At 40.5% G+C, this 23,572-nt stretch overlaps 1 protein-coding gene across 6 annotated transcripts in view; it reads left to right on the top strand.

Annotated features, from left to right (window-relative positions):
• Positions 1–23,572, top strand: part of SHLD2 (shieldin complex subunit 2) — a 176,802-nt gene that overhangs the window by 141,709 nt on the left and 11,521 nt on the right. For 3 of the 6 annotated variants that reach the window (XM_045842446.1, XM_045842448.1, XM_045842449.1), the window contains exons 7-9: positions 2,975–3,203; positions 6,290–6,405; positions 21,791–21,844. In XM_045842446.1, coding sequence (XP_045698402.1) covers positions 2,975–3,203; positions 6,290–6,405; positions 21,791–21,844 — 399 coding nt within the window. The remainder of the gene's footprint in view (positions 1–2,974; positions 3,204–6,289; positions 6,406–21,790; positions 21,845–23,572) is intronic. The other 3 variants (XM_045842451.1, XM_045842450.1, XR_006786057.1) reach the window with 3 other exon arrangements.

Below are 23,572 nucleotides of genomic sequence, written 5' to 3'. Positions count from 1 at the left end.
CCCTCCCCCTATCTATTTTCAACCTATAATCTATGCTACTTATTCTCTGAACCTTTTCCCCCTTTTGCCTCCTCCCACTCCCCTGTTGTTAACCCTCCATGTGATCTCCATTTCTGTGGTTCTGTTCCTGTTCTAGTTGTGTGCTTAGTTTCTTTTGTTTTTGCTTTAGGTGTGGTTGTTAATAATTGTGAGTTTGCTGTCCTTTTACTATACATGTTTTTTCTTTATCTTCTCTTCTTAGGTAAGTCCCTTTAACATTTCATATAATAAGGGCTCGGTGATGATGAACTCCTTTAACTTGACCTTATCTGAGAAGCACTTTATCTGTCCTACCATTCTAAGTGAAAGCTTTGCTGGATAGAGCAATCTGGGATGTAGGTCCTTGCCTTTCATGACTTGGAATACTTCTTTACAGCCCCTTCTTGCCTGTAAGGTCTCTTTTGAGAAATGAGCTGACAGTCTGATGGGAACTCCTTTGTAGGTGACTATCCCCTTATCTCTTGCTGCTTCTATGATTCTCTCCTTCATTTTTTACCTTGGCTAATGTAATTATGATGTGCCTTGGTGTGTTCCTCCTTGGGTCCAACTTTTTTGGGACTCTCTGAGCTTCCTGGATTTCCTGGAAGTTCTATTTCCTTTGCCAGAATGGGGAAGTTCTCCTTTATTATTTGTTCAAATACATGCTCAATCTGTTGCTTTTCCTCTTCCCCTTCTGGTACCCCTATAATTCGGATGTTGGAACGTTTAAAGATGTCATGGAGGTTCCTAAGCTTCTCCTCATTTTTTTTGAATTCTTATTTCTTCATTCTTTCCTGTTTGGTTGTTTTTTTCTTCCTTCTGGTCCACCCTATTGTTTTGAGTCCCAGTTTTTTTCCCATCACTATTGGTTCTCCGTGCATCTTCCTTCATCTCTTTTATGGTAACCTGCATTTTTCCATCTAATTTGCACCCCAAATCAACCAATTCTGTGAGCTTCCTGATCACCAGTGTTTTGAACTGTGCATCTGAGAGATTAGCTATCTCTTGGTCGCTCAAAAGGATGAGTCCTGGGGCATTGATCTGTTCTTCTGTTTGAGACATGTCTCTCTCTCTCTCTCTCTTTTATTTTTGGTCTGGTCACTCCTGTTACGGTGAGGGGCAGAGTCTTAGGTGTTCCCCAGGGCTGGGCACCCCAGTCGCTAGATTATAATGTTGTATGCGGGGGCAGGGGCGGGGGTGAGGGTGGGAGGGAACGATGGCGGTAGCTCCGTTCTCCTGGGACCTCAGTCCCTTCTCTGGGACCCTGGGTTGCCCACTCTGCCCTGCTCCACATTCGCCACCTCACTTGGTCCGCCAGCTGCCGCTTGCGTAGTCAGGGTCCACGCGCTGTGATCTTGTGCGCCCCAGATGCCTTACGTGCTCCTGGTTGTCTTATGCACCCAGTTCTCTCTGTTCACGCGCCGCGACCCGCGCCCGGCTGTTCGTCTCTGCCCCTCCTACTGGTCTGGATGAACGGGTCTACTCCAACATCTTGGCTGTCCGACTTCCATTCAGATAAATTCTCTATCAGTTCTGGGTGTTATTCTGCCTCTAAATTGTTGTTGCTCTAGTCTTGATTGTGCGTGGTGGTATGGTGTGTCCACTTATGCCTCCATCTTGCCAGAAGTCTCATTAAGTAGTTTCTTAATGATTCAACATGTATGTGGAAAGTCATGAAGGAGAGTCTGTCTGCTATAGTTTATTAGATATGCTGACCACTATACACTCTTGTAATTCATATGACATGGGATATATGACATGATTGGCAGACATGATGAAACAATATTTAGGCACTAAAAGACTAAAGGAAACTGAAGGACTTAGAAATAGGAAATCACCATTAATGGGACTCTCAAAGAGATAACCAGAAAAGAGAATAGGACACCAGAGTGATGAGCTCTTGACCTGGAGTGTACTGCCTGCTAGAAGGATAAAGAACAAATGCTTAAATAAAGGCTTTAAAAAAACTTTAAAGGGCTTTAAACTGAATATGGAGAGGAAGAGAGGAAAATGCTCAAATAAACTCATAGATCTCACTAGTATACAATAAGGCAAAGATGAATTAGAAAAAAGAATGTCTGGCAGATAATAGATACTCAGTTTTTCTTTCTTTTCTTTTTTTAACAGGTGAGTGCATGAGCCAGTGAGTAGAGAATGAGCATGCTTGAGGTTCCTGGTGAGTCACACATTTAGTAAATGAGAACTCTCAGTGCTCGTGTGGCTGTATCATCAACACCCAGCGTGTGGTGATGATGGGCAGGAAATTGAAAAAGAAAGTTTAAAAAGAGGTTGAGCTAATGGTATATGATTTTTAGACAAAATTGAGAATAGAAGGATAACTTACCTCGTATTTGGCTTTTGATGATGATCAATTAAAAAGACAGAAGGGGCCCTGGCTGGGAAGCTCAGTTGGTTAGAGCATCATCCCCTACACCAAGGTTGCCGGTTTGATCCCAGGTCAGGGCACATACAAGAATCAACCAATGAATGAGTAATTAAGTGGAACAACAAATTGATGTCTCTCTCTTTGTCTCTCTCCTTCTCTGTCTCTCTTTCTGTAATCAATAATAATAATTTAAAAAAGACAGAAGAGAGGACAAGGAGAAAGGAGATGTTAGCTAGTTTTCAAGTGTTAGAAGGGATTTCTGCCAAAAGAATTAAACATATTTTGTATGATTCCTGACGACAGAAGGAGAAAGAAAATATCACCCCTTCAGCCAAATTAGCCAAATAAATCTTTACTCTAAATTGCTGGCAAACCACCCTTTACATTCTAGGGTCAATAATGAAGCCATAAGTGAGTGAGATTATTTAGGAAGAGTGAAAAAGAGAAGACCAAGAACAAGATCTTGGGTGTATTCTTCACAATAAGAAACTGTAAATTAAGTACATAATTAGCCATGTTTGTAAATTATAATTTTGGTCCTATAATTTATAATATTTTTGTCTTTTGTAGGAGTGATTCTAATCAAAGCCCAGATTTTAGAACTAGTGTTTAATATTATAGCAGATCAGAAAATAGTTATAAATGCTCATAGTTCTCTGAAGAGCATTTTCTCTTCTCTTCCCAACATTACGTATACTGGCTGTGCAAAATGTGGATTGGAACTAGAAACAGATGAGAACAAGATCTACAAACAGTGTTTTAGCTGCTTGCCATGTACTATGAAGAAAATATACTATAGGTAAGGCAACTAAGCAAGCCAATCAGATGGAAAATATTTATTTTTATAGGACTGGAAATGACCAAAAAATTACATATATCAACTCTTACTTTCTAATGAGAACTAATTAGAGCTAATACAAGAGTACAAAATTTCCCCTGAGTGATTAAAATCATAACAGGATTTTTAAAAGTGGTAATTGGGAGAGTTTATTGTCTTGAAGAAGCTATACTGAAGAAAATTTTTACTTGGTTTACGCTTTCAACCAAGATCTAAATGCAGAAACTCAGTCCCCCACGTTAACAAATATTTGGAATTTAAAAGTTAAAAGTATTGTATGATCTAATCTTTGAGTTGTGGAAGCTACTAAGGTGTTTTACTTTTCTGTACTTCAATTTTCCCAAATTCACATTAGAAAAATAAGGATCCCAAATGTGCTATGGTGAAATGGCTAACCAATTCAGTAAAAAACACATTGTTTTTCAAATAATAAGTGTTCATATTCTTGGGTAATCTTTTTCTTTTTCTTTTTAACTTATAAATTACATGCCTTTACAAAGTAGCAATGAGTGCTATTTTGGACATTTTAATCACCCCTGCCCCCAAAAGCCCCTTCAGCAGTCACTTCTCATTCCTTCTTCCACCCAACTCAGCTTTTGGCTTGTTCCCACTTTTTGGCTATTATAAATAACACTGATGTGACCATTCATGTACAAATTATTGCGTGGATATATGTTTTCATTTCTCTTGGGTATGCACTCAAAAGTAGAATTGCTAGGACATGTGGTAACTCTATGTTTACCTTTTGAGAAACTGCCAAACTTTTCAAAACTGCTGCACAATTTTACCTTCTCATCAGCAATGTATGAGGGTTGCAGTTTCTTCACATCCTTGCCAACACTTATTATCTGTTTTTCTTTTGCTTTTGGTTGGCATATCTAAAAAATGTATCATTTATAGCCAAGATCATAGGGATTTACTCCTATATTTTCTTCTAAGAATTGTATAGTTTTAACTCTTACATATAGGTCTGTGATTTATTTTTAATTTTTGTGTATGGTATAAGGAAGGAATCCAACTTAATTCTTTTGCATGGGAATATTAAGTTGTCTCAGCATTATTTGTTGAAAAGACTATTATGGAATAATTGAACAATCTGGCATCATTGTCAAAAAGTTTATTATCTTTTTATCTCACTAAATGCTTAAGATCCTAAAGTGAAGGAACCAGATCTATCTTGTTCATTAGTATATGCTGTCAATCAGTTTTCACCAAGAACAGGCAAACAAAAGGTTTGCTTGGGGGACTTTTAGGAATTGCAGTTTTGTAGACACATATTGGGGTAGAAAACCAAAAGTGTTCTAGAAGGGAAAGAAAGGGACAGAGTTCATAAAGACAGAAAAAGCAGGCCTCTAAAGGAATTCCACAAATTGTTTTGAAAGAGCTGTGACTGGTACTGGCAAGCAGACTATGCTATATGATTAATTGGTTATGTCTTTTGCTAGGCGAAAATTTTTTTTCTTTTTTTAATTGTTGTTCAAGTACAGTTGTCTGCATTTCCCCCTATCACTCCCCCTGCCCTACCCCAGCCATCCCCACCTCCCACCCTTGATCCTACCTCCCTTTGGTGGTGTCCATGTGTCCTTTATACAGTTCCTGAAAAACCCTCCCCCTTCCCCCCCCCCCTTTATCCTCTCCCACCCCTCTGGTTACTGTCAATTTGTTCTTCATTTTACTGTCTCTGGATAATTTGCTTTCTTGTTTGTTTTGTTGATTAGGTTCCACTTATTTTATTTCTTAATAGTTTAGCAATACAGGACCAGTTCTAGGAATTGTATCATGATAGAGTTGTTTTGTGCTTTAGTCCAGTTCAAAAGTTCAGTTTCACATAGAGGGGCTGTGTTAGCTCAGCTTTTTGGAGGTCTCCAGGTTCCATTTTAGATTGCCTGCTTGACAACATCAATTCCGTTTTGCTGTTTTTATTTTATAGTATCCGCTGCTTAGCATAGCTTCTTGTACATATTAGATACTGAATATATCTATACTGAATATATATATATGGCTGGTATATCCATAATCTTGACATTCATAAGCCAAGATTCAGTGTGTGTGTGTGTGTGTGTGTATAAATAATTTTTAAAAAAATAAAGAATGGAGTAAGTGAGATAGCCTAGGGCAAGACTGTAGAGTGAAGAAGAGGAAAGGACCTGGGTAAAGGGCGCAGTAGATTTTTGGAGGGAAAATCAGCATTGTTTTGTCTGTTACACTAAATTTCCCTATATTCATGAACCCGTTTCTAAATTATGTTCTTGATTTATTTTTAAAAATTAATTTATTAAACATTTTTTTAATTAATTATTTTTTTTAAAGTTAAGACATGCTGTGGTAAAAATGCAAACTATAGAGGAAGTATTAAAACTAACAGTAAAGGTCTTCTCTATCCACCCCCTCTACCATCAGTGTTACTTCCATGCTTGTTAGAAGTTTTTGCATATTCTCAGTAATTTATTATGCTTATACAAGCATATTTATAATCCTTTCTTTAAAATCCTTTTATTCTAAAATTATATAGACAGAGTAATACTATTCAACTATTCCTAGTTTGTTCCTTAGATTATATCATGTTGTGCCTTCCATAACAGCACTTTTAAATCTTCCTCATTCTTTTTAGCACGACATAGTACACCATTGCATGATGTGCTTAAAATTATTTATCTGCTTCTGTATTCAGTGCCATGCCAAAGACTATGTTTTTGATACCAAAGAGTCCATTGGAAAAAAATAACTTGAAGTTGTGATTGTGAAATATATGGTTATCATCTTTATTTTATTTCAAAAGATAATTTACACAAAGCATAAAATAGTGTATTCTTATAGTACAATCTGAAATATTAAAATGAGTGTGAAATAAATCTAATTTATTACTTTATAATTTGAAACTCTTTTTTAAAAATCCCTTCTCTTATTTTTAGGATATTCTGAAACATTGTTTTAGAAATTAAAATTAACCCTGCATAAAAACCCAGTGCATTTTGAAATTATATTGCATTTATGCATTTTTAAAATGGGAAAATCTTTTGACGGTCATGTGCTATATACTCTTGTAGGCCAGCTTCAATGACCATAGTTGATGGAATCCACAAGGTTTGCATCCACGTGGGATCAAAGCTGATAGAGAAGATTCTTCTAAACATTTCTTCTGACGGGCTGAGCAGAGTTATAGGTGAGATACCAACATATCATGGAAAGGTTGTTCTTGGTGAAGCCACTGATTTCAGGAGTATAGAGTGTATATTGGAATAGAATGAACACTAGACTGTAAATTAAGGCTTAATTGGTATACACCTGTCTCAGCACACAAATAGAGGGAAGCAAGCACTTAATCTCTTCTTACCCTAAAGTGTCAATTGGTACACAAAAAACACTAAGATCTTAATTTTTTTAATATTATTTTATTGTTGTTCAATTACAGTTATCTGCGTTTACACCCCACCACTCCCCCACAACCCCAGCCAAACTCACCTCCCTCCCCTGCTTCCAGACCCCCTTATTTTGTCCATGTATCCTTTATAGTTGTTCCTGAAAACCCTTCCCCTCTTCCCCGCATTATACCCTCCCACCTACCATCTCGTTACTATCAGATTGTTCTTAATTTCACTTTCCCTGGTTATATTTTGCTTGCTTGCTTGTTTTGTTTATTAGATTCCAGTTAAAGCTTAGATCATATGGTATTTCTCCCCTACCACCTGGCTTATTTCACTTAGCGTAATGTTTTCCAGTTCCATTCATGTTGTTGCAAAGGGTTGAGGCTCCTTCTTTCTCTCTGCTGCGTAGTATTCTATTGTGTACATGTGCCACAGTTTTTTGATCCATTCATTTACTGATGGGTACTTAGGTTGCTACCAGCACCTGGCTATTGTAAATTGTGCTGCTGTGAACATTGGGGTGCATAGGTTCTTTTGAAGTGGTGTTTCAGGATTCTTAGGGTATAATCCCAGCAGTGGAATTCCTGGGTTGAAAGGCAGTTCCATTTTTAGTTTTCTGAGGAAATTCCAAAGTGTTTTCTACAGTGGCTGTGCTAGTCTGTGTTCCCACCAACAGTGCACTAGGGTTCTCTTTGCTCCACATCCTCTCCAACACGTGTTGCTTGTTGATTTGTTTATGATGGCCACTGTGACTGGTGTGAAGTGGTATCCCATTGTGGTTTTAATTTGCATCTCTCTGATGGCTAGTGATGCTGAGCATCTTTTCATATTCCTCAAGGCACTTTGTATGTCCTCCTTGGAGAACTGACTGTTCAAGTCTTTTGCCCATTTTTTTAATATATTTTATTGATTATACTATTACAGTTGTCCCATTACCCCACCCTTCATTCCCCTCCACCCAGCACACTCTCTCCCACCCATGTTCCCCCCCTTTAGTTCATGTGTCATAAGTTCTTTAGCTTCCACATTTCCCATGCTATTCTTGCCCTCCCCTGTCTATTTTCTACCTATTGTCTATGCTGCTTATTCTCTGTATCTTTTCCCCCTCTCTCCTCCTCCCACTCCCCTGTTGCTAACCCTCCATATGACCTCCATTTCTGTGGTTCTATTCCTATTCTAGTTGTTTGCTTAGTTTGTTTTTGCTTTTGTTTTAGGTGTGGTTGTTAATAATTGTGAGTTTGCTGTCATTTTACTATACATGTTTTTTATCTTCTTTTTCTTAGATAAGTCCCTTTAACATTTCATATAATAAGGGCTTGGTGATGATGAACTCCTTTCACTTGACCTTATCTGAGAAGCACTTTATCTGCCCTTCCGTTCTAAATGAACGGATAGAGCTGGATAGAGCAATCTGGGATATAGGTCCTTGCCTTTCATGACTTGGAATACTTCTTTCCAGCCCCTTCTTGCCTGCAAGGTCTCTTTTGAGAAATCAGCTGACAGTCTGATGGGAACTCCTTTGTAGGTGACTGTCTCCTTCTCTCTTGCTGCTTCTAGGATTCTCTCCTTCATTTTTACCTTGGCTAATGTAATTATGATGTGCCTTGGTGTGTTCCTTCTTGGGTCCAACTTGTTTGGGACTCTCTGAGCTTTCTGGACGTCTATTTCCTTTGCCAGAATGGGGAAGTTCTCCTTTATTATTTGTTTAAATAACTTTTCCACTTGTTGCTCTTCCTCTTCTCCTTCTGGCACCCCTATAATTCGGACGTTAGAACGTTTCAAGATGTCCTGGAGGTTCCTAAGACTCTCCTCATTTTTTTGAATTCTTATTTCTTCATTCTTTTTTGGTTGTATGTTTTTTTCTTCTTTCTGGTCCACTCCATTGATGTGAGACCCAGCTTTCTTTCCACCACTATTGGTTCCCTGTGAATTTTTCATTTCACTTATTGTAGCCTTCATTTGTTCATCTAATTTGTGACCAAATTCAACCAATTCTGTGAGCATCCTGATTACCAGTGTTTTGAAGTGTGCATCTGATAGGTTGGCTGTCTCTCCATCGCTTAAAAGTACTGGATATGTGGTTTCAGTTCTATTTGAGCCATCTTTTCTTTTTTTTTTTGGTCTGGTAGTGCCTGGTACATATGAGTGGGGGGAGCCTTAGGTGTTCACCAGAGTGGGGCACCCCAGTCACTGGGTTGTGATGCTGTATGTGGGGGCAGGGTCTGAGAGGGAAGAATGGCACTTGCTCCGCTCCCTGCCAGACCTCAGTCCCTTCTGCCGCTTCATCCCAAGCAAACTGGGCCCCTGTGGTGCCAGTTCCCATGTGGGTGGGCTTGTGCATGCTGTGGAACTTTGCAATAACCTCTCCTGTGAGGCTGGGAGTCTCTGCCTGTGCCTCAACCCCCAGAGGTGTTTTCAGTCAGTGCCCCAAGGCTCTGTTTCCCAGCACTGAGATCCTGGGTTGGGTACAGGGCCTTGCTTCACAATCGCCCCTTGCTGTGTCTGCCGGTTGCCACCCCTTACCCAGGGTCTGCCAGCTGCCACTTATACACTCAGGGCCCACCCGCTGTGGTCTTGCATACCCTGGATGCCTGATACCCCTGGTCCCGGTCCCGACACTCTCTGCTCTCTGCACTAAGACCCATGCCCGGCTCCCCCACTCCACCCCTCCTACCGGTCTTGATGAACGTGTCTAATTTAACTTCTTGGTTGTCCAACTTACATACAGTTCAATTTTCTGTCAGTTCTGGTTGTTATTCTGTTTCTAAATTGTTGTTGGTCCCTATCTTGGTTGTGCAAGGATGCACAGTGTGTCTACCTATGCCTCCATCTTTGCCGGAAGTCCCCTTGCCCATTTTTTAATTGGGATTTTGTCTTCCTGGAGTGGAGGCATGTGAGTACTTTGTATATTTTGGAGATCAAACCCTTGTCTGAGATATCATTGGAAAATATGTTTTCCCATATAGTTGGTTCTCTTTTCATTTTAATGCTGTTTTCTTTGGCCATGCAGAAGCTTTTTATTTTGATGAGGTTCCATTTGTTTCTTCTTTCCTTTATGTCCCTTGCTTTAGGGGACAAATCAATGAAAATATTGCTACATAGAATGTCTGAAATTTTCCTGCCGATGTTTTCCTCTAAGATTTTTATGGTGTAATGACTTACATTTAAGTCTTTTATCCACCTTGAGTTTATTTTACATGTATTGTGTGAGTTGGTGATCAAGTTTCATTTTTGTGCATGTAGTTGTCCAGATCTCCCAACACCATTTGTTGAAGAGGCCATTTTTATGCTTCTGCCCCCTTTGTGAAATATTAATTGAGCATAGAGACTTGGGTTTATTTCTGGGCTGTCTGTTCTGTTCCACTGATCTATGTGTCTGTTCTTATGCCGGTACTAGACTGTTTTCGTTACAGTTGCTTTATAATACAGTTTGATATAAGATACTGTGATCCCTCCTACTTTGTCCTCCTTTTGCAAAATTGCTGCAGCTATTTGGGGTCATTTATGGTTCCATATAAATTTTTGAAACATTTGTTCTATGTCTGTGAAGTATGTCATTGGTAATTCAATAGGGATTGTGTTGAATCTATAAATTGCTTTGGGCAGCATGGACATTTTGGTGATGTTAATTCTTCCAGTCAATGAACACATTATATACTTCCATTTGTTTGTGTCTTCCTTAATTTCTTACTTCAGTGTTGTGTAGTTTTCCAAGTACAGGTGTTTTACCTCCGTGGTTAGTTTCATTCCTATGTGCTTTATTTTTCTTGTAGCTGTTGTAAATGAGACTTTTTCTCATTTCTGTTTCTGATATTTTATTGTAGGTGTACAAAAATGCCTTTGATTTCTGATATTCTGGGGTTTTGTATCCGCTTTTTGCCAAATTCACTTATTACTGTGAGCAGTTTTTTGGTGGAGTCTCTAGGATTTTCTGTGTACACTATCATGTCATCTGCAAACCATGACAGTTTTGTTTCCTCCTTTCTGATTTGGATGCATTTTATTTCTTTTTCTTGTCTGATTGCTGTGGCTAGGATTTCCAATACTATGTTGAATAGGAATGGTGAAAGCAGACATCTTTGTCTTATTCTTGCTCTTAGTGGGAAAGCTCTAAGTTTGATGTTGGCTGTGTGTCTCTGACATATGGCCTTTATTATTTTGAGGAATGCTCCTTCTGTTCCCACTTTGCTAAGTGTTTTTATCATAAATGGATGCTGTACCTTATCACATGCTTTTTCTGCATCTGTTGATTTGATCATGTGGTCTTGGTCTTTCATTTTGTTTATGTGATGTATTATGTTTACTGATTCATGAATATTGTACCATCCTTGCATCCCTGGGATGAATCCCACTGGGTCATGGTGTATGATCTTTTTCATGCATTGCTGGATATGATTTGCTAATATTTTGTTGAGGATTTTAGTGTCTATGTCATTGGTGATATTGGCCCGACTTTTTCTTTCTTTGTTATGTCTTTATCTGGTTTTGGGATGAGCATGATGCTGGCTTCATAAAAAGAGTTTGGGAGTCTTCCATCTTCTTGGATTGTTTGGAATAATCTGTGAAGGATGAGGGTTAGCTCTTCCTCAAATGCTTTGTAAAATTCTCCTGTGAAAACATCTGGTCCAGGGCTTTTGTGTGTCAGGAGTTTCTTGATTACTCCTTCAGTTTTGTCTGCTGTTATTGGTCTGTTCAGGCTTTTTGCTTCTTCTTCAGTGAGTTGTTGAAGATTATATTTTTCTAGAAATTTGTCCAATTCACCTAGGTTTTCAAATTTCTTGGCATGTAGTTCTTTGTAGTAATTTCTTACAGTCCTTTGTATTTCTGTGGTATCTGTTGTAATTTCTCCTCTTTCATTTCTGATTGTGTTTATTTGGGTCCTCTCTATTTTTTTCTTGATGAGTCTGCTTAAAGGCTTGTTGATTTTATCTTTTCAAAGAACTAGCTCCTGGATTCATTGATCCTTAGAATTGTGCTTTTAGTCTCTATGTCATTTAATTCTGCTCTGATCTTGGTGATTTCTTTTCTTCTACTTGCTGTGGGCTGTCTTTGTTGTTTCCCCAGTTCTTGTAGGTGCAGGATTAGGTTGTTTATTTGAAATATTTGTACCTTTTTTAGGTAGGCCTATATCACTATAAACTCCCTCTCAGGAGTGCCTTCACTGTGTCCCATAAGTTTTGGATTGTTGTTAGTTCATTTTTGTTTGTTTCCAGAAACTTTTTGATTTCTTCTTTAATCTCATTCTTGACCCATTCATTGTTTAGTTGCATGCTGTTCAATTTCTATGAGTCTGAGTGATTTTGGGTTTTTTACCTTGAGATTGGTTTCTAGTTTCAGTCCCTTGTGGTCTGAGAAAATGCTTGATATCAGTTCAGTTTTCTTGAATTTGTTGAGGCTTGTTTTGTGTTCTATCATATAATCTATCTTTGAAAGTGTCCCATGTGCATTTGAAAAGAATGTGTAGTTTGCCTCTTTTGGGATGAAATGCTCTGTATACATCAGTTAAGTCCATTTGATCTAGGGCATTGTTCAATGCCACAATATCTTTGTTGATATTTTGTTTGGAAGATCTATCCATTTCTGACAGTGGGGTATTAAAATCCCCTAATATAACTGTGTTGCTGTCAATATCTTTCTTAAAGTCCTCCAAGATTTTCTTTCTGTATTTGGGTGCTCCTGTGATGGGTGGATATATATTTACAACGTTTATGTCTTCTTGATGGATTTTTCTTTTGAAATCTTCTGGGTATCCTTTTATGGCTCTTTTTTTGAAGTCTGTCTTATCTGATATGAGTATTGCTACCCTGGATTTTTTTCCCCTGTCCATTTGCTTGGAATATTTGTTTCCAGCCCTTCACTTTCTGTCTGTGTAGGTCTTTTGTTCTGAGGTAGGTCTCTTGTAGGCAGCATATGTGTGGGTCCTGCTTTCTTATCCATTCTGTTATTCTGTGTCTTTTGACTGGGGCATTTAATCCATTTGTGTTTAAGGTTATATTGATATGTACTTATTCATTGCCATTTTTTCATACCTGTGTTCTTCTCTCTCTCTCTCTTGCTGTTTTTCTTCCTGTTCTTAAAGCAGAGCCTTTAGCACATCTTGCAGAGCTGGTTTGGTGGAGGTGTATTCTTTGAGGCTTCTTTTGTCCGGGAAGCTCCTTATTTGGCCTTTCATTTTAATATAGAGTCTTGCTGGGTAAAGTAGCCTTGGTTGCAGGCCCTTGGTTTTCATTACTTGGAATATTTCTTGATATTCCCTTCTGGCTTGGAGTGTTTCCATTGAGAAGTCAGCTGCTAGTCTTATTGGGGCTCGCTTGTATGTTACTTCCTGTTTCTCTCTTGCTGCCTTTAGGATTCTCTCTTTGTCTTGGAATTTTGCCATTTTAATTATGATGTGTCTTGAAGTGGCCCTCTTTGGGTTCCTCTTGATTGGGACTCTGTGTTTCTGGATTTGTGTGACTTTTTCTCTCATCAAATTAGGGAAATTTTCCATCATTACTTTTTCAAACAGTCTTTCTATCCCTTGCTGTTCTTCTTCTCCTCCTGCTATCTCTATTATATGGATATTATTCCATTTCATGTTGTCCTGCATTTCTCTTAACTTCTCTTCATTACTTCTGAGTCTCTTTTCCTTCTCTTTTTCTTTCTGGGTGCTTTTTTTTCTACTCTATGCTCCATCTCACTGATCCCATCCTCTGCTTCATCTAGCCTGCTTTTGTTTCCTTCTTTTGTGTTTCTTCAATTCAGAAATTGTGTTCTTCATTTCCTCTTGGCCTTTGTTGATAGTTTCTATTTCCTTTTTCATGTTGGTATAGTTTGCAGTGAGTTCATTGTAGTTTCCCTGTAGTTTTTGGTAATTGTCTGTGAGCTCATTGAGCTTCCTGATAACCATTGCTTTGAACTCAATATCTGATTGTTGAGTTGCCTCTATTTAATTTAGCATTCTTTCTGAGGCTTCCTCCTTTCCTTTCATTTGGGGATTGTGATGCGTGGGTCACTGGCCAGCAGTGATCACGGAACGCTGGGGATGGCTCGCCGAAACGCGAGAAAAAACATGCACAGAGACAGACTAGTTTCTGTGGAGAAGTAGGGACGGAATGGCTACCCTCTCTAGTGGGGAGCACACCAATTTACCGTCCAAACCTGCTTTTATTGGGCTCGTTTTGCATAATAATTCAGGTAAAGTACAGTACTCATTAGGGGGATGTAAGGAACAATAGATAACAAGGAACTCTGCCGGTCTATTTTGAGTCGGGGTCAAAGAGCTGTAAGACTTTGAGGAACAAACTAACTTCCTCCTTGGACCCTTCTCATTTAACTGAGAGCATTCTAAACAAAGAAGGTTTCACAGTAATTTACATGTTCTTTCTTAGGCCTGATCACCCAGGGAATCCGCCCTTTTCAGCACAGAGCTGCACCACCCTTTCATTGTTTCAGGCTTAGGTGGAGCACGGGAACTAAGGCAACCAAGAGATAAGGGGATTTTCTCCTAGATGATGAGAACTCAGGCTATGTCAAAGCCGAGGAACAAGGGTCCATCACCCACTTTTGCTGAAGCCCCCAAAGTCCTTCTTTTGGGGGGCCTCCCACGTGATCGTGTCTGTCTTAGGTCATTCCCCCCTTGGGGAATCTTACCTTTCTTTGGCTAACTGACCAAGCTTTGGGGTTCAGTTATGAATAAAGCAGCAGAAGCAGCATTCCTGCCAGGGAGATAAGCTTTTGTCTCCTTGCTGGCTTACAGTTCCAAGGGTGTTCCCTTAGCCTTAGCCTAGGCGGGGTTTCAGCTACTGATACCAGTCAGGGTGGTTCCCAACAGGATTGTTTCTTTGTCTTCCCATTGTTTGTGAGACTCTTCTTGTTAGCCTCAGCTTCTTAAATTGATCTGTTCTGACTCCCTGGGTTTATGGTGTGACCTTCTGTCATAGGAGACCTCTGATACTCAGTAGTGCTGTCTCCTTGGTCTCCTGAGCTTTCTGGTCTTGTGCTGTCATTTATCTTGGCTCTCTGGATATCTTTGGGTTTTGACTGTTACTGGGTCTTTCTTTGGTGGCTCCTTTACTCTAGCTGGTTAACTGAGGGTCACTTTGTGTACCACGTCTTGTATTCTTTTTGCAGGTGTGGACAGGTTGTGTTGAAGCTGGTTCTTCTGTCTGTTCACGGTTTTGAGGCTTCTCTCTTGCTCTTAGTTGTTTGTTCTGGGTAATTTCTCCACCATTTACTTGTACTTCCAGATTGTTCCTGGGTGGGGGTTAGTGTGGCTTCCGCTCCTTCACCTTCTTCCATTTTTATCTGTTGGTGGTTCCTTTCTTGGTGGGTTCTCTCTTCCAACAGGTATACTGTTGTTCACAGCTCCCACCTACTCTTTTATTTGATTAGTTGGTCGGGGAAGGCACAATGGATTAAGGCAGTGAGAGTGTATTTTATTGGACTTAAATTACCAACCCATAGAGAAGAGATAGGAGATCCTTTGGATTAGTATAGTGTTAACCATGATATTTCATCCAACTAGTCACTTCTAAGACAGAGTGGAAAAAAGAGAACACTTTCGTTAGGGAAGGATTGTGAGTTGGATCCAGAAAACAGTGAGCTTGTGGGAGATCAGATTATGAGATATAGTGAGAGTAAATGATAGAAAATAGTTGTAGTGTATGGGACAATTAGTTAACCACAATAGTAATAAAGTTCCAGAAACAATGAAGTGAGCTAAGATCTGGGAGAGGTGCTGTGTAGTATTTACAATTGTATGGAACAACAGTTATTTACAATGGTAATGGAGCAACAATCATATGACAGAATCTGTGTGATTTGAATAACAAGAATAAGAAGAACATGACCTAGAATAGTGTGCTATTGGAACATTAAGTGAAGTGAAAGAAGGAAAATAAAAATACACTATGAGAGAGAGAACAAGGAAAATCAGTCACATGATGCAATTAAAGAAACAAAATGAAGAAAACTAAACAGAAAGAAAGTCCTCCAGCTGGCTTTAGACCAGCCAAGCCAGTTCTGCTGGTCTTCCTGGCTGCAGCAGGCTGAGGGGGGAGTAGGTTTCGCTTTTCTTCCTTCCTGTGGTTTTATGTGGATGGGGGCCAGGTCTGAGCTGCACTCTTCACCATTGCCTAGATCCTCAGTTCGCTGCCGGGCCCACAGTGTCCTTTGGCGTCAGGCCTACGCTTTCAGTCCACCATTTGTACTGTCCTTGAGGTATGCTAGTTAGGGGCTACTCACATACCACCTTCTCACTCTTCGCTGTCCTAGATGCAAGGGACTTTCGGAGTCTCTTCAGGGTAGTTTGGCTCCCTCACTTAGTTAAGTCTTTCTGCGGACTTCTGACTCCCTGAGCCCTGCTGCTCTCCTCTGTTGGGGGCGCCTCCACCTTCATCTTAGTGAGCCAGTTTGGCCCATAGGGCGGGGGTGCCTCCGTGACTATGGAGGCGGACTTGGGTGCATGCCTCCTCTGTTGCTGCAGCTGGGGCGGTGGGATCTGGCAGGTGGTGCCTATGTTTGGCATGGTCAGGCGCACTTTGCCCCCAGGGCGGTGGGCGTGAGCCCCTGGCCTCTGCTGTGGCGGGGGTGGGGGAAGCTGGGTCAGTCACACACAACTGGGATTGCAGGCGTGGTTGGGTGCCTTTCCCCCTTGGCTAGGGGCAGGTAAGAGGTGCAGCCTGGGTCCTGGCACCAGAGGCAGGCCCATGGCCAAGGCTGTGGGAGACAGCCAGGGAAGGCGGGGGTGGCTATTGCAAGGGAATTCCCCAAACAGCCACAGAGTGCCTTTTTTTTTTTTTTTTTAAATTTAAATTCATTGTGTTCAAGCCTGTAGCTCCAAACAAGCTATTGGCCTCTCACACAGCCTAACTCTTCAACAGGACTGGAGACATCTGGGTTAGGGTCTGTCATGGCCCAACTCTTCCCAACCAGCATCCACAGTCTCTGTGGGTGCACACCGCCCCTGTGTGTGTGCTACTTCGTCCTTATTCCCCCCAGTGACTTCAAGCATCCAGGTCCATGCTGGTGCTGCTGAAACCTCCATGCTTGGCACAGAGGGAGCCATTGACCTGGCTCTCTTCCACAAATCCTGTGGCAGTCCTGGCAGTCACAGGCCCTGGGGCTGCAGCTGTCCTGGTCCTTGTGCTGGTCCCAGGGACCTTATTGTCCTAAAGCACTCTCCTTATCATCTGATTTTTCAATGTCCTCTACAGTTTTGGCTTCCAACCTTGACATATGCTGGGATATGTTGGTTGTTCACTCTGTTCCTCAGTTCGTCAGAAGAACAACTAGGTGTTCCACCCATGCTCAGGAGGAAGTGGACTCTGCTCCCACCTATGTCACTGCCATCTTAGCTCTCATAAAAAGATGTCTTAGTTGTTGTTGTTGTTTTAATTAAATTTATTGCCTGGCTGGTGTAACTCAGTGGATTGAGTGCAGGCCTGCAAACCAACAGGTTGCCAGTTTGATTCCCAGTCAGGGCACATGCCTGGGTTGTGGGCCACATCCCCAGTAGAGAGGGCTCATGAGAGGCAACCACACATTGATGTTTCTCTCCTTCTCTTTTTCTTTCCCTTCCCCTCTTTATAAAAATAAATAAATAAAATCTTTTAAAAAATTTATTGGGGTAACATTGGTTAATAACATTATATAAATTTCAGGTGTGTAAGTTCCTAATATATCATTTGTATATTGCATTGTGTGTTCACTACCCAAAGTCTAGTTTCTTTTTATAACCATATATTTTACCCCCTATATCTTCTTCATCTGCACTCGTCTCTGTCCCCTCTGGTAACCACCATATTGTTAGTACCTTAGTTTTTGTACTTAATAATAGTTAAGTAAATGAGTGTATGACATCATATATATGAAGATAGTGTACTGTTATTTGAGTGGATTTATAGTATCTTTAGCTATGATGCTAGATATAGTCGGCGGCTAACAACAAAAGATAAACTATTTGTCAGATGATCAAACTTTATACCTTTCCTTGTTAGTCTCAGAATCTCTAAACAGATGAGGTAATCTGGTTTTATTGATTGCTCTGTCTCTTAATAGTGGATTTTCTTCTTTTTTGTCTGTCTAGTAATTTTTGCTTGAATGCTGAACATTACATATAGAACAATGCAGACTGAAGCAAACAATTTTTTTTCACCTGGAAATGGGAATGTCTGTTTTCCTAGACCCTAGACCCAGTAAAACTGGGAGCAGGGGAGTGGGCAGAGTAGAGTGAGTCTTGTCAGACATTGAGTTGGATTCAAGTTTGTTATTGCTATCATTACCTTCAGGTCACCACTGGCTTCAAATTCCTCTAGCATTACCTGGTATTTGTGGTGGGGAGTGGTTTGCTAGTTTTCAATATTTCTGTTCTACCATCAGCTTTAATCCTTCAGTCTGCACCTGGGCCTCAGAGAGAGTGTCTCTTCATGTTCTTGCACCTCCCCAATTTGTACACACTCTGTTGGTTGTCATTTGGTATTTCCCAGCCTGGTTGTAGGAGCAGGAGTGAGTTTCTTTTTTTTTTTTTTTAACTGAATTTATTGGGATGGCATTGATTAATAAAACCATACAGGTTTCAAGTGTACAACTCAATAAAACATTATCTGCATTGTGCATTCATGCACTCATCACCCAAAGTCAAGTCTCTTTCTGTCCCCATTTATCACCCCTTTTCCCACTTATACCTCCTCCCACCCCCATTCCCTCTAGCTATCACCGTACTGTTGTCCATGTCTATGTATAATACATATTTTTTGCTTTATCCTTTCACCTGTTTTTATCCAGCTCCAAAACCCCTCCATTCTGACAGCTGTCAGTCTGTTCTGTGTACTTATGCTTCTGTTCCTATTTTGTTTGTTAAATTAGTTTGTCCATTAGATTCTGCATGTAAGTGAGATCATATGGTATTTGTCTTTCTCTGATTGGATTATTTCACTTAGCATTATACTTTTTTGGTCCATCCATGCTGTTGCAAAAAAGTAAGATTTCCTTTTTTTTTTTTTAACTACTGTGTAGTATGCCATTGTGTACTACAGCTTTTTTATCCACTCATCTATTTATGGCCATTTAGGTTGTTTCCAGATCATGACTATTATAAGTAGCACTGCAAGGATCATAGAGGTATATATATTTTTTTGAATTGGTGTTTCAGGTTTCTTCAGACATATTCCCAGAAGTGGGATTACTGGGTCAAAAAGTAGTTGTATTTTTAGCCCTGGCTGGTGTGGCTCAATAGTTTGAGTACCAACCAAAGGGTCACCATTCTATTCCCAGTCAGGGCACATGCCTGGGTTGCGGGCCAGGTTCCTAGTGAGGGGGAGGTACGTGAGAGGCAACCACACATTGATGTTTTTCTCCCTCTTTCCCTTCCTTCCCCTCTCTCTGAAAATTAATAAAATATTTTTAAAAAGGTAGTCTTGGTTTGTGTGGCTTAGTAGATTGAGCGCTGGCCTGTGAACCAAAGGGTCATTGCCAGTTCGATTCCAACTCAGGGCACATGCCTGGGTTGCAGGCCAGGTCCCCAGTGGGGAGCGCGCAAGAGGCAACCATATATTGGTGTTTCTCTCCATCTCTTCCTCTCTCCCTTCCCCTTTCTCTAAAATTATGTAAATAAAATCTTAAAAGTAAATAAATTAAAAAGTAGTTCTATTTTTAATTTTTTGAGGAAACTCCATGCTATTTTCCACAGTAGTTGCACCAGTCTGCATTCCCAGCAAAAGCGCTTGAAGGTTTCCTTTTCTCCACATCCTCCTCAAACAAACACTTGTTGTTTGCTAATTTATTGATGATAGGCATGAGGTGATATTTCGTTGTGGTTTTAATTTGCATCTCTCTGATATTGACATTGAGCATCTTTTTTTAATATATTTTATTGATTGTGCTATCATAGTTGTCCCATTTTTCCCCTTCACTCCCCTCCACCCTGCCCACCCCCTCCCACCCACATTCCTCCCCTTTAGTTCATGTCCATGTGTCATAAGCTCTTTAGCTTCTACATTTCCCATACTATTCTTGTCCTCCCCTGTCTATTTTCTACCTATTGTCTGTGCTACTTATTCTCTATATCTTTCCCCCCTCTCTCCTCCTCCCACTTCCCTGTTGCTAATCCTCCATGTAACCTCCATTTCTGTGGTTCTGTTCCTGTTGTGTTTGTTTGCTTAGTTTGCTTTTGTTTTAGGTATGGTTGTTACTAACTGAGTTTGATGTCTTTTTTTTGCTCTTCATATTTTTTATCTTCTCTTTCTTAAATAAGTCCCTTTTACATTTCATATAATAAGGGCTTGGTGATGATGAACTCCTTTCACTTGGCCTTATCTGAGAATTTATCTCCCCTTCCATTCTAAATGAAAGCTTTGCTGGATAGAGCAATCTTGGATGTAGGTCCTTGCCTTTCATGACTTGGAATACTTCTTTCCAGCCACTTCTTCCTTGCAAGTTCTCTTTTGAGAAATCAGCTGACATTCTGATGGGAACTCCTTTGTAGGTAACTGCCCCCTTATCTCTTGCTGCTTCTAGAATTCTCTCCTTCATTTTTACCTTGGGTAGTATAATTATGATGTGTCTTGGTGTGTTCCTTTTTGGGTCCAACCTCTTTGGGACTCTCTGAGCTTCCTGGACTTCCTGGAAGTCTGTTTCCCTTGCCAGATTGGGGAAGTTCTCCTTTATTATTTGTTCAACTAACTTTTCCACTTGTTTTTTCTCTTCCCCTCCTGGTACCCCTATAATTTGGATGTTGGAACATTTCAAGATGTCCTGGAGGTTCCTAAGCCTCTCCTCATTTTTTGAATTCTTGTTTCTTCATTCTTTTCTGTTTGGTTGTTCCTTTCTTCCTTCTGGTCCCTTGCATTGATTTGAAACCCAGTTTTCTTTCCATCATTATTGGTTCCCTGTGCATTTTCCTTCATTTCTCTTATTGTAGCGAGCATTTTTTCACCTAATTTATGACCAAAGTCAACCAATTCTGTGAGCATCCTGATCACCAGTGCTTTGAACTGTGCATCTGATAGATTGGCTATCTCTCGGTCGCTTAAAAAAAACTGGCTCTGGGGCTTGTAATTCTGTTTGAGCCATCTTTTTAATTTAATTTTATTTTTTTTCCTTTTTGGTCTAGTCGCGCCTGTTACATATGAGGGGCAGAGCCTTAGGTGTTCACCAGGCGGGGCACCTCAGTCGCTGGGTCGTAACGTTGTATGTGGGGGCGGGGTCAGATAGGGAACAATGGCCCCTGCTCCACTCTCCCTAGGACTTCAGTCCCCTCTGCCACTTCCCACAAGCAAATTGGGCCCTTCTGGTGTTGGCTCCCCTGCAGATGGGCTTGTGTACTTTCTCGGACTCTGTGGGTGTCCCCAAGAAGCCCCCTGTGAGGCCTAGAGAATCTCCCAGCCTCAAATTCCATAGGTGTTTTCAGTCAGTGGCTTTAGGCTTTGTTTCCCAGTGCTGGGTCCCTGGGTTGCGTGGTCTGTGTTGCTGCCCGTTTTCACTTAGTTTGCCTGCGAATGTGTGGCTACGGACATGCCTCACTGGGTCTGCTCGTTGCCTCCCATGCCCAGGGTCTGCCACCAGTCCATCAGCTGCCCCTGCGCTTCTGGGGTCTGCCAACTGCCGTCTGCACCCTGCGTGCCCGCGTCTGCCAGCCACCACTTTTTCCTACCGGGACCCTTTGACCCCTCTCCATAGGCCTCTGACTCCGACCCTCCTTACTGGTCTGGATGTATGGTAGTCAGACTTCCGTTCAGTTCATTTCTCTCTGTTCTGGTTGTTTTTTGTTTGTAAATTTTTGTTGTCCTTAGTTTTGGTTGCACGAGGAGGCACAGTGCGACTACCTATGCCTCCATCTTGACCAGAAGTCCGACATTGAGCATCTTTTTATATGCATACTGGCCACTTGAATGTCCTCTTTGGAGAAGTGTCTATTTATATCCTTTGCCCATTTTTACATTGTCTTCATGCTATTGAGTTGTATAAGATCTTTATATATTTTGGAAATTAACCCCTTATCAGATGTGTCATTGGTGAATGTTTTCCCTTCCAGTGGATTGCCTTTTCATTTTGTTGATGGTTTCTTTTTCCATGCAAAGGGTTTTTAGTTTGGCATACTCCCATTAGTTTATTTTTACTTTGTTTTCATTGCCAAGGAGATGTGTTGGCAAAAATATTGCTATGAGAGATGCCTGAGATTTTACTGCCTATGTTTTCTTCTAGGATTTTTATGGTTTTGTGACTTAAATTTAAGTCTTTTTCTCCAAAACATAAAATGTAAGTATCTTATGCATTTTGAATTTATTCTTGTGTATGTTGTAAGTTGGTGGTCTAGTTTCACTTGTTTACACACAGCTGTCCAATTTTCCCACCACTATTTATTGAAGAGACTATATTTACTCCATTGTGTTTTCTTGCCCCCTTTGTCAAATATTAATTGACCATAAAGGTATAGGTTTATTTCTGGGCTCTCCATTCTGTTCCATTCATCTGTATGCCTGTTTTTATGCCAGTACCAGGCTGTTTTGATAACATTGGGTAGTATGATAACTTCCACTTTGTTCTTTTTTCTCAAGATTGCTAAGGCTATTTAGGGTCTTTTTTAATTCCACATAAATTTTTGGAATATTTGTACTAGATCTGTGAAATATGTCATTGGTATTTTAATAGGACATGCATTCAATTTGTAGATTGCTTTGGGTAGTATGGACATTTTAATGATGCTAATTCTTTCAATCCATAAGCACATTATGTGCTTCTACTTATTTGTGTCTTCCTCATTTTCTTTTTTTCAGTATCCTATAATTTTTTCAAGTACAGGCCTTTTACCTCCTTGGTTAAATTTATTCCTAGGTACCTTTTTTATTTCCTGCAATAGTAAATGGGTTTGTTTTCTTAATTTCTTTCTCTGATAGTTCACTATTGATGTATGAAAATGCCACCAATTTTTGAATATTAATTTTGTATCCTGCTACTGTCACAGGTGTGCACAGGTGTGCACAGGTAACCAGGTTCTTAGTGATCGAGGACAAAGAATTGAACCGAACACACAAAGTTTATAGCATAAAGAAAGAGGGGAGGTTTATTAAGTGATAGTACACACCACAGGACACGGGAGTGAGCCAGCTCTGAGCAGAGGAAAAAAAGGGCACGTGGGCTGGGGGATTCTATTCTTATAGAGGCAGAAGCCCCCTGCTAGTCTTTGGCGGGCTTTTTCCTGCGCAGGTACAAGGAGTTGGATTTCAAAGCTACTGCGCATGCGTGGTTTCCCATGACTTTCTTGATTGGCTACTGGAGAAGGGAGTCCCACAATGTTATTTCATTATAATGATATTATAATGAATCAGGGGTAGCGCGCAGGCGCATTCTATGATTCAGAGTTGTCCCAGAAAACAGGAACAACCCGTCTTAGGGGGTCTTTGTCATGTATAGGTGTTTTCTACCTCAGCCCCGCGGGGCCTCGGGAGCTTCCTTCCTGACTACCTCCTGCCTCACTACTTTACCAAATTCATTTATCAGGTTAGTAGTTTTTTGGTAGAGTCTTTGGTATTTTCTATGTATAGTATCATGTCATCTGCTAATAATGATAGTTTTATTTCCTCTTTTCCAATCTGGATGCCATTTATTTCTTCTTGTCTGACTGCTGTAACTAGAATTTATGGTATTATGTTGGCTAACACTGGTGAAAGCAGACATCCTAGTCTTATTCCTGGTCTTAGGGGAAATACTTTTAGTTTTTGCCACTGAGTATGAATTTGGCTGTGCGTTTGTCATATATGGCCTTTATTATGTTGGGGTAGGGAGTGAGTTTCTGATTCTGGTCCAGCCCTGTGTCACTGAGTCTTGGACATGGTGCTTTCTTAGTGTCCCTGCCCTTCCTGTCAAGGCAGCCCAGCTCTGCCCTGTGTCTTTTTCTTTCATGATCCTTTCTCTTTCCCAACAATAGAGCACCATGAATGGTCTTGATCCATAGTGATTTTCTGCCTCTCCCCAAGGGATAGAAGG

This window comes from Phyllostomus hastatus, unplaced genomic scaffold (genome assembly GCF_019186645.2).
Source record: "Phyllostomus hastatus isolate PE091 unplaced genomic scaffold, TTU_PhHast_1.1 phas_contig_38, whole genome shotgun sequence".
NCBI classification, from domain to species: domain Eukaryota; kingdom Metazoa; phylum Chordata; class Mammalia; order Chiroptera; family Phyllostomidae; genus Phyllostomus; species Phyllostomus hastatus.
This window is presented reverse-complemented; position numbering and strand designations above follow the sequence as displayed.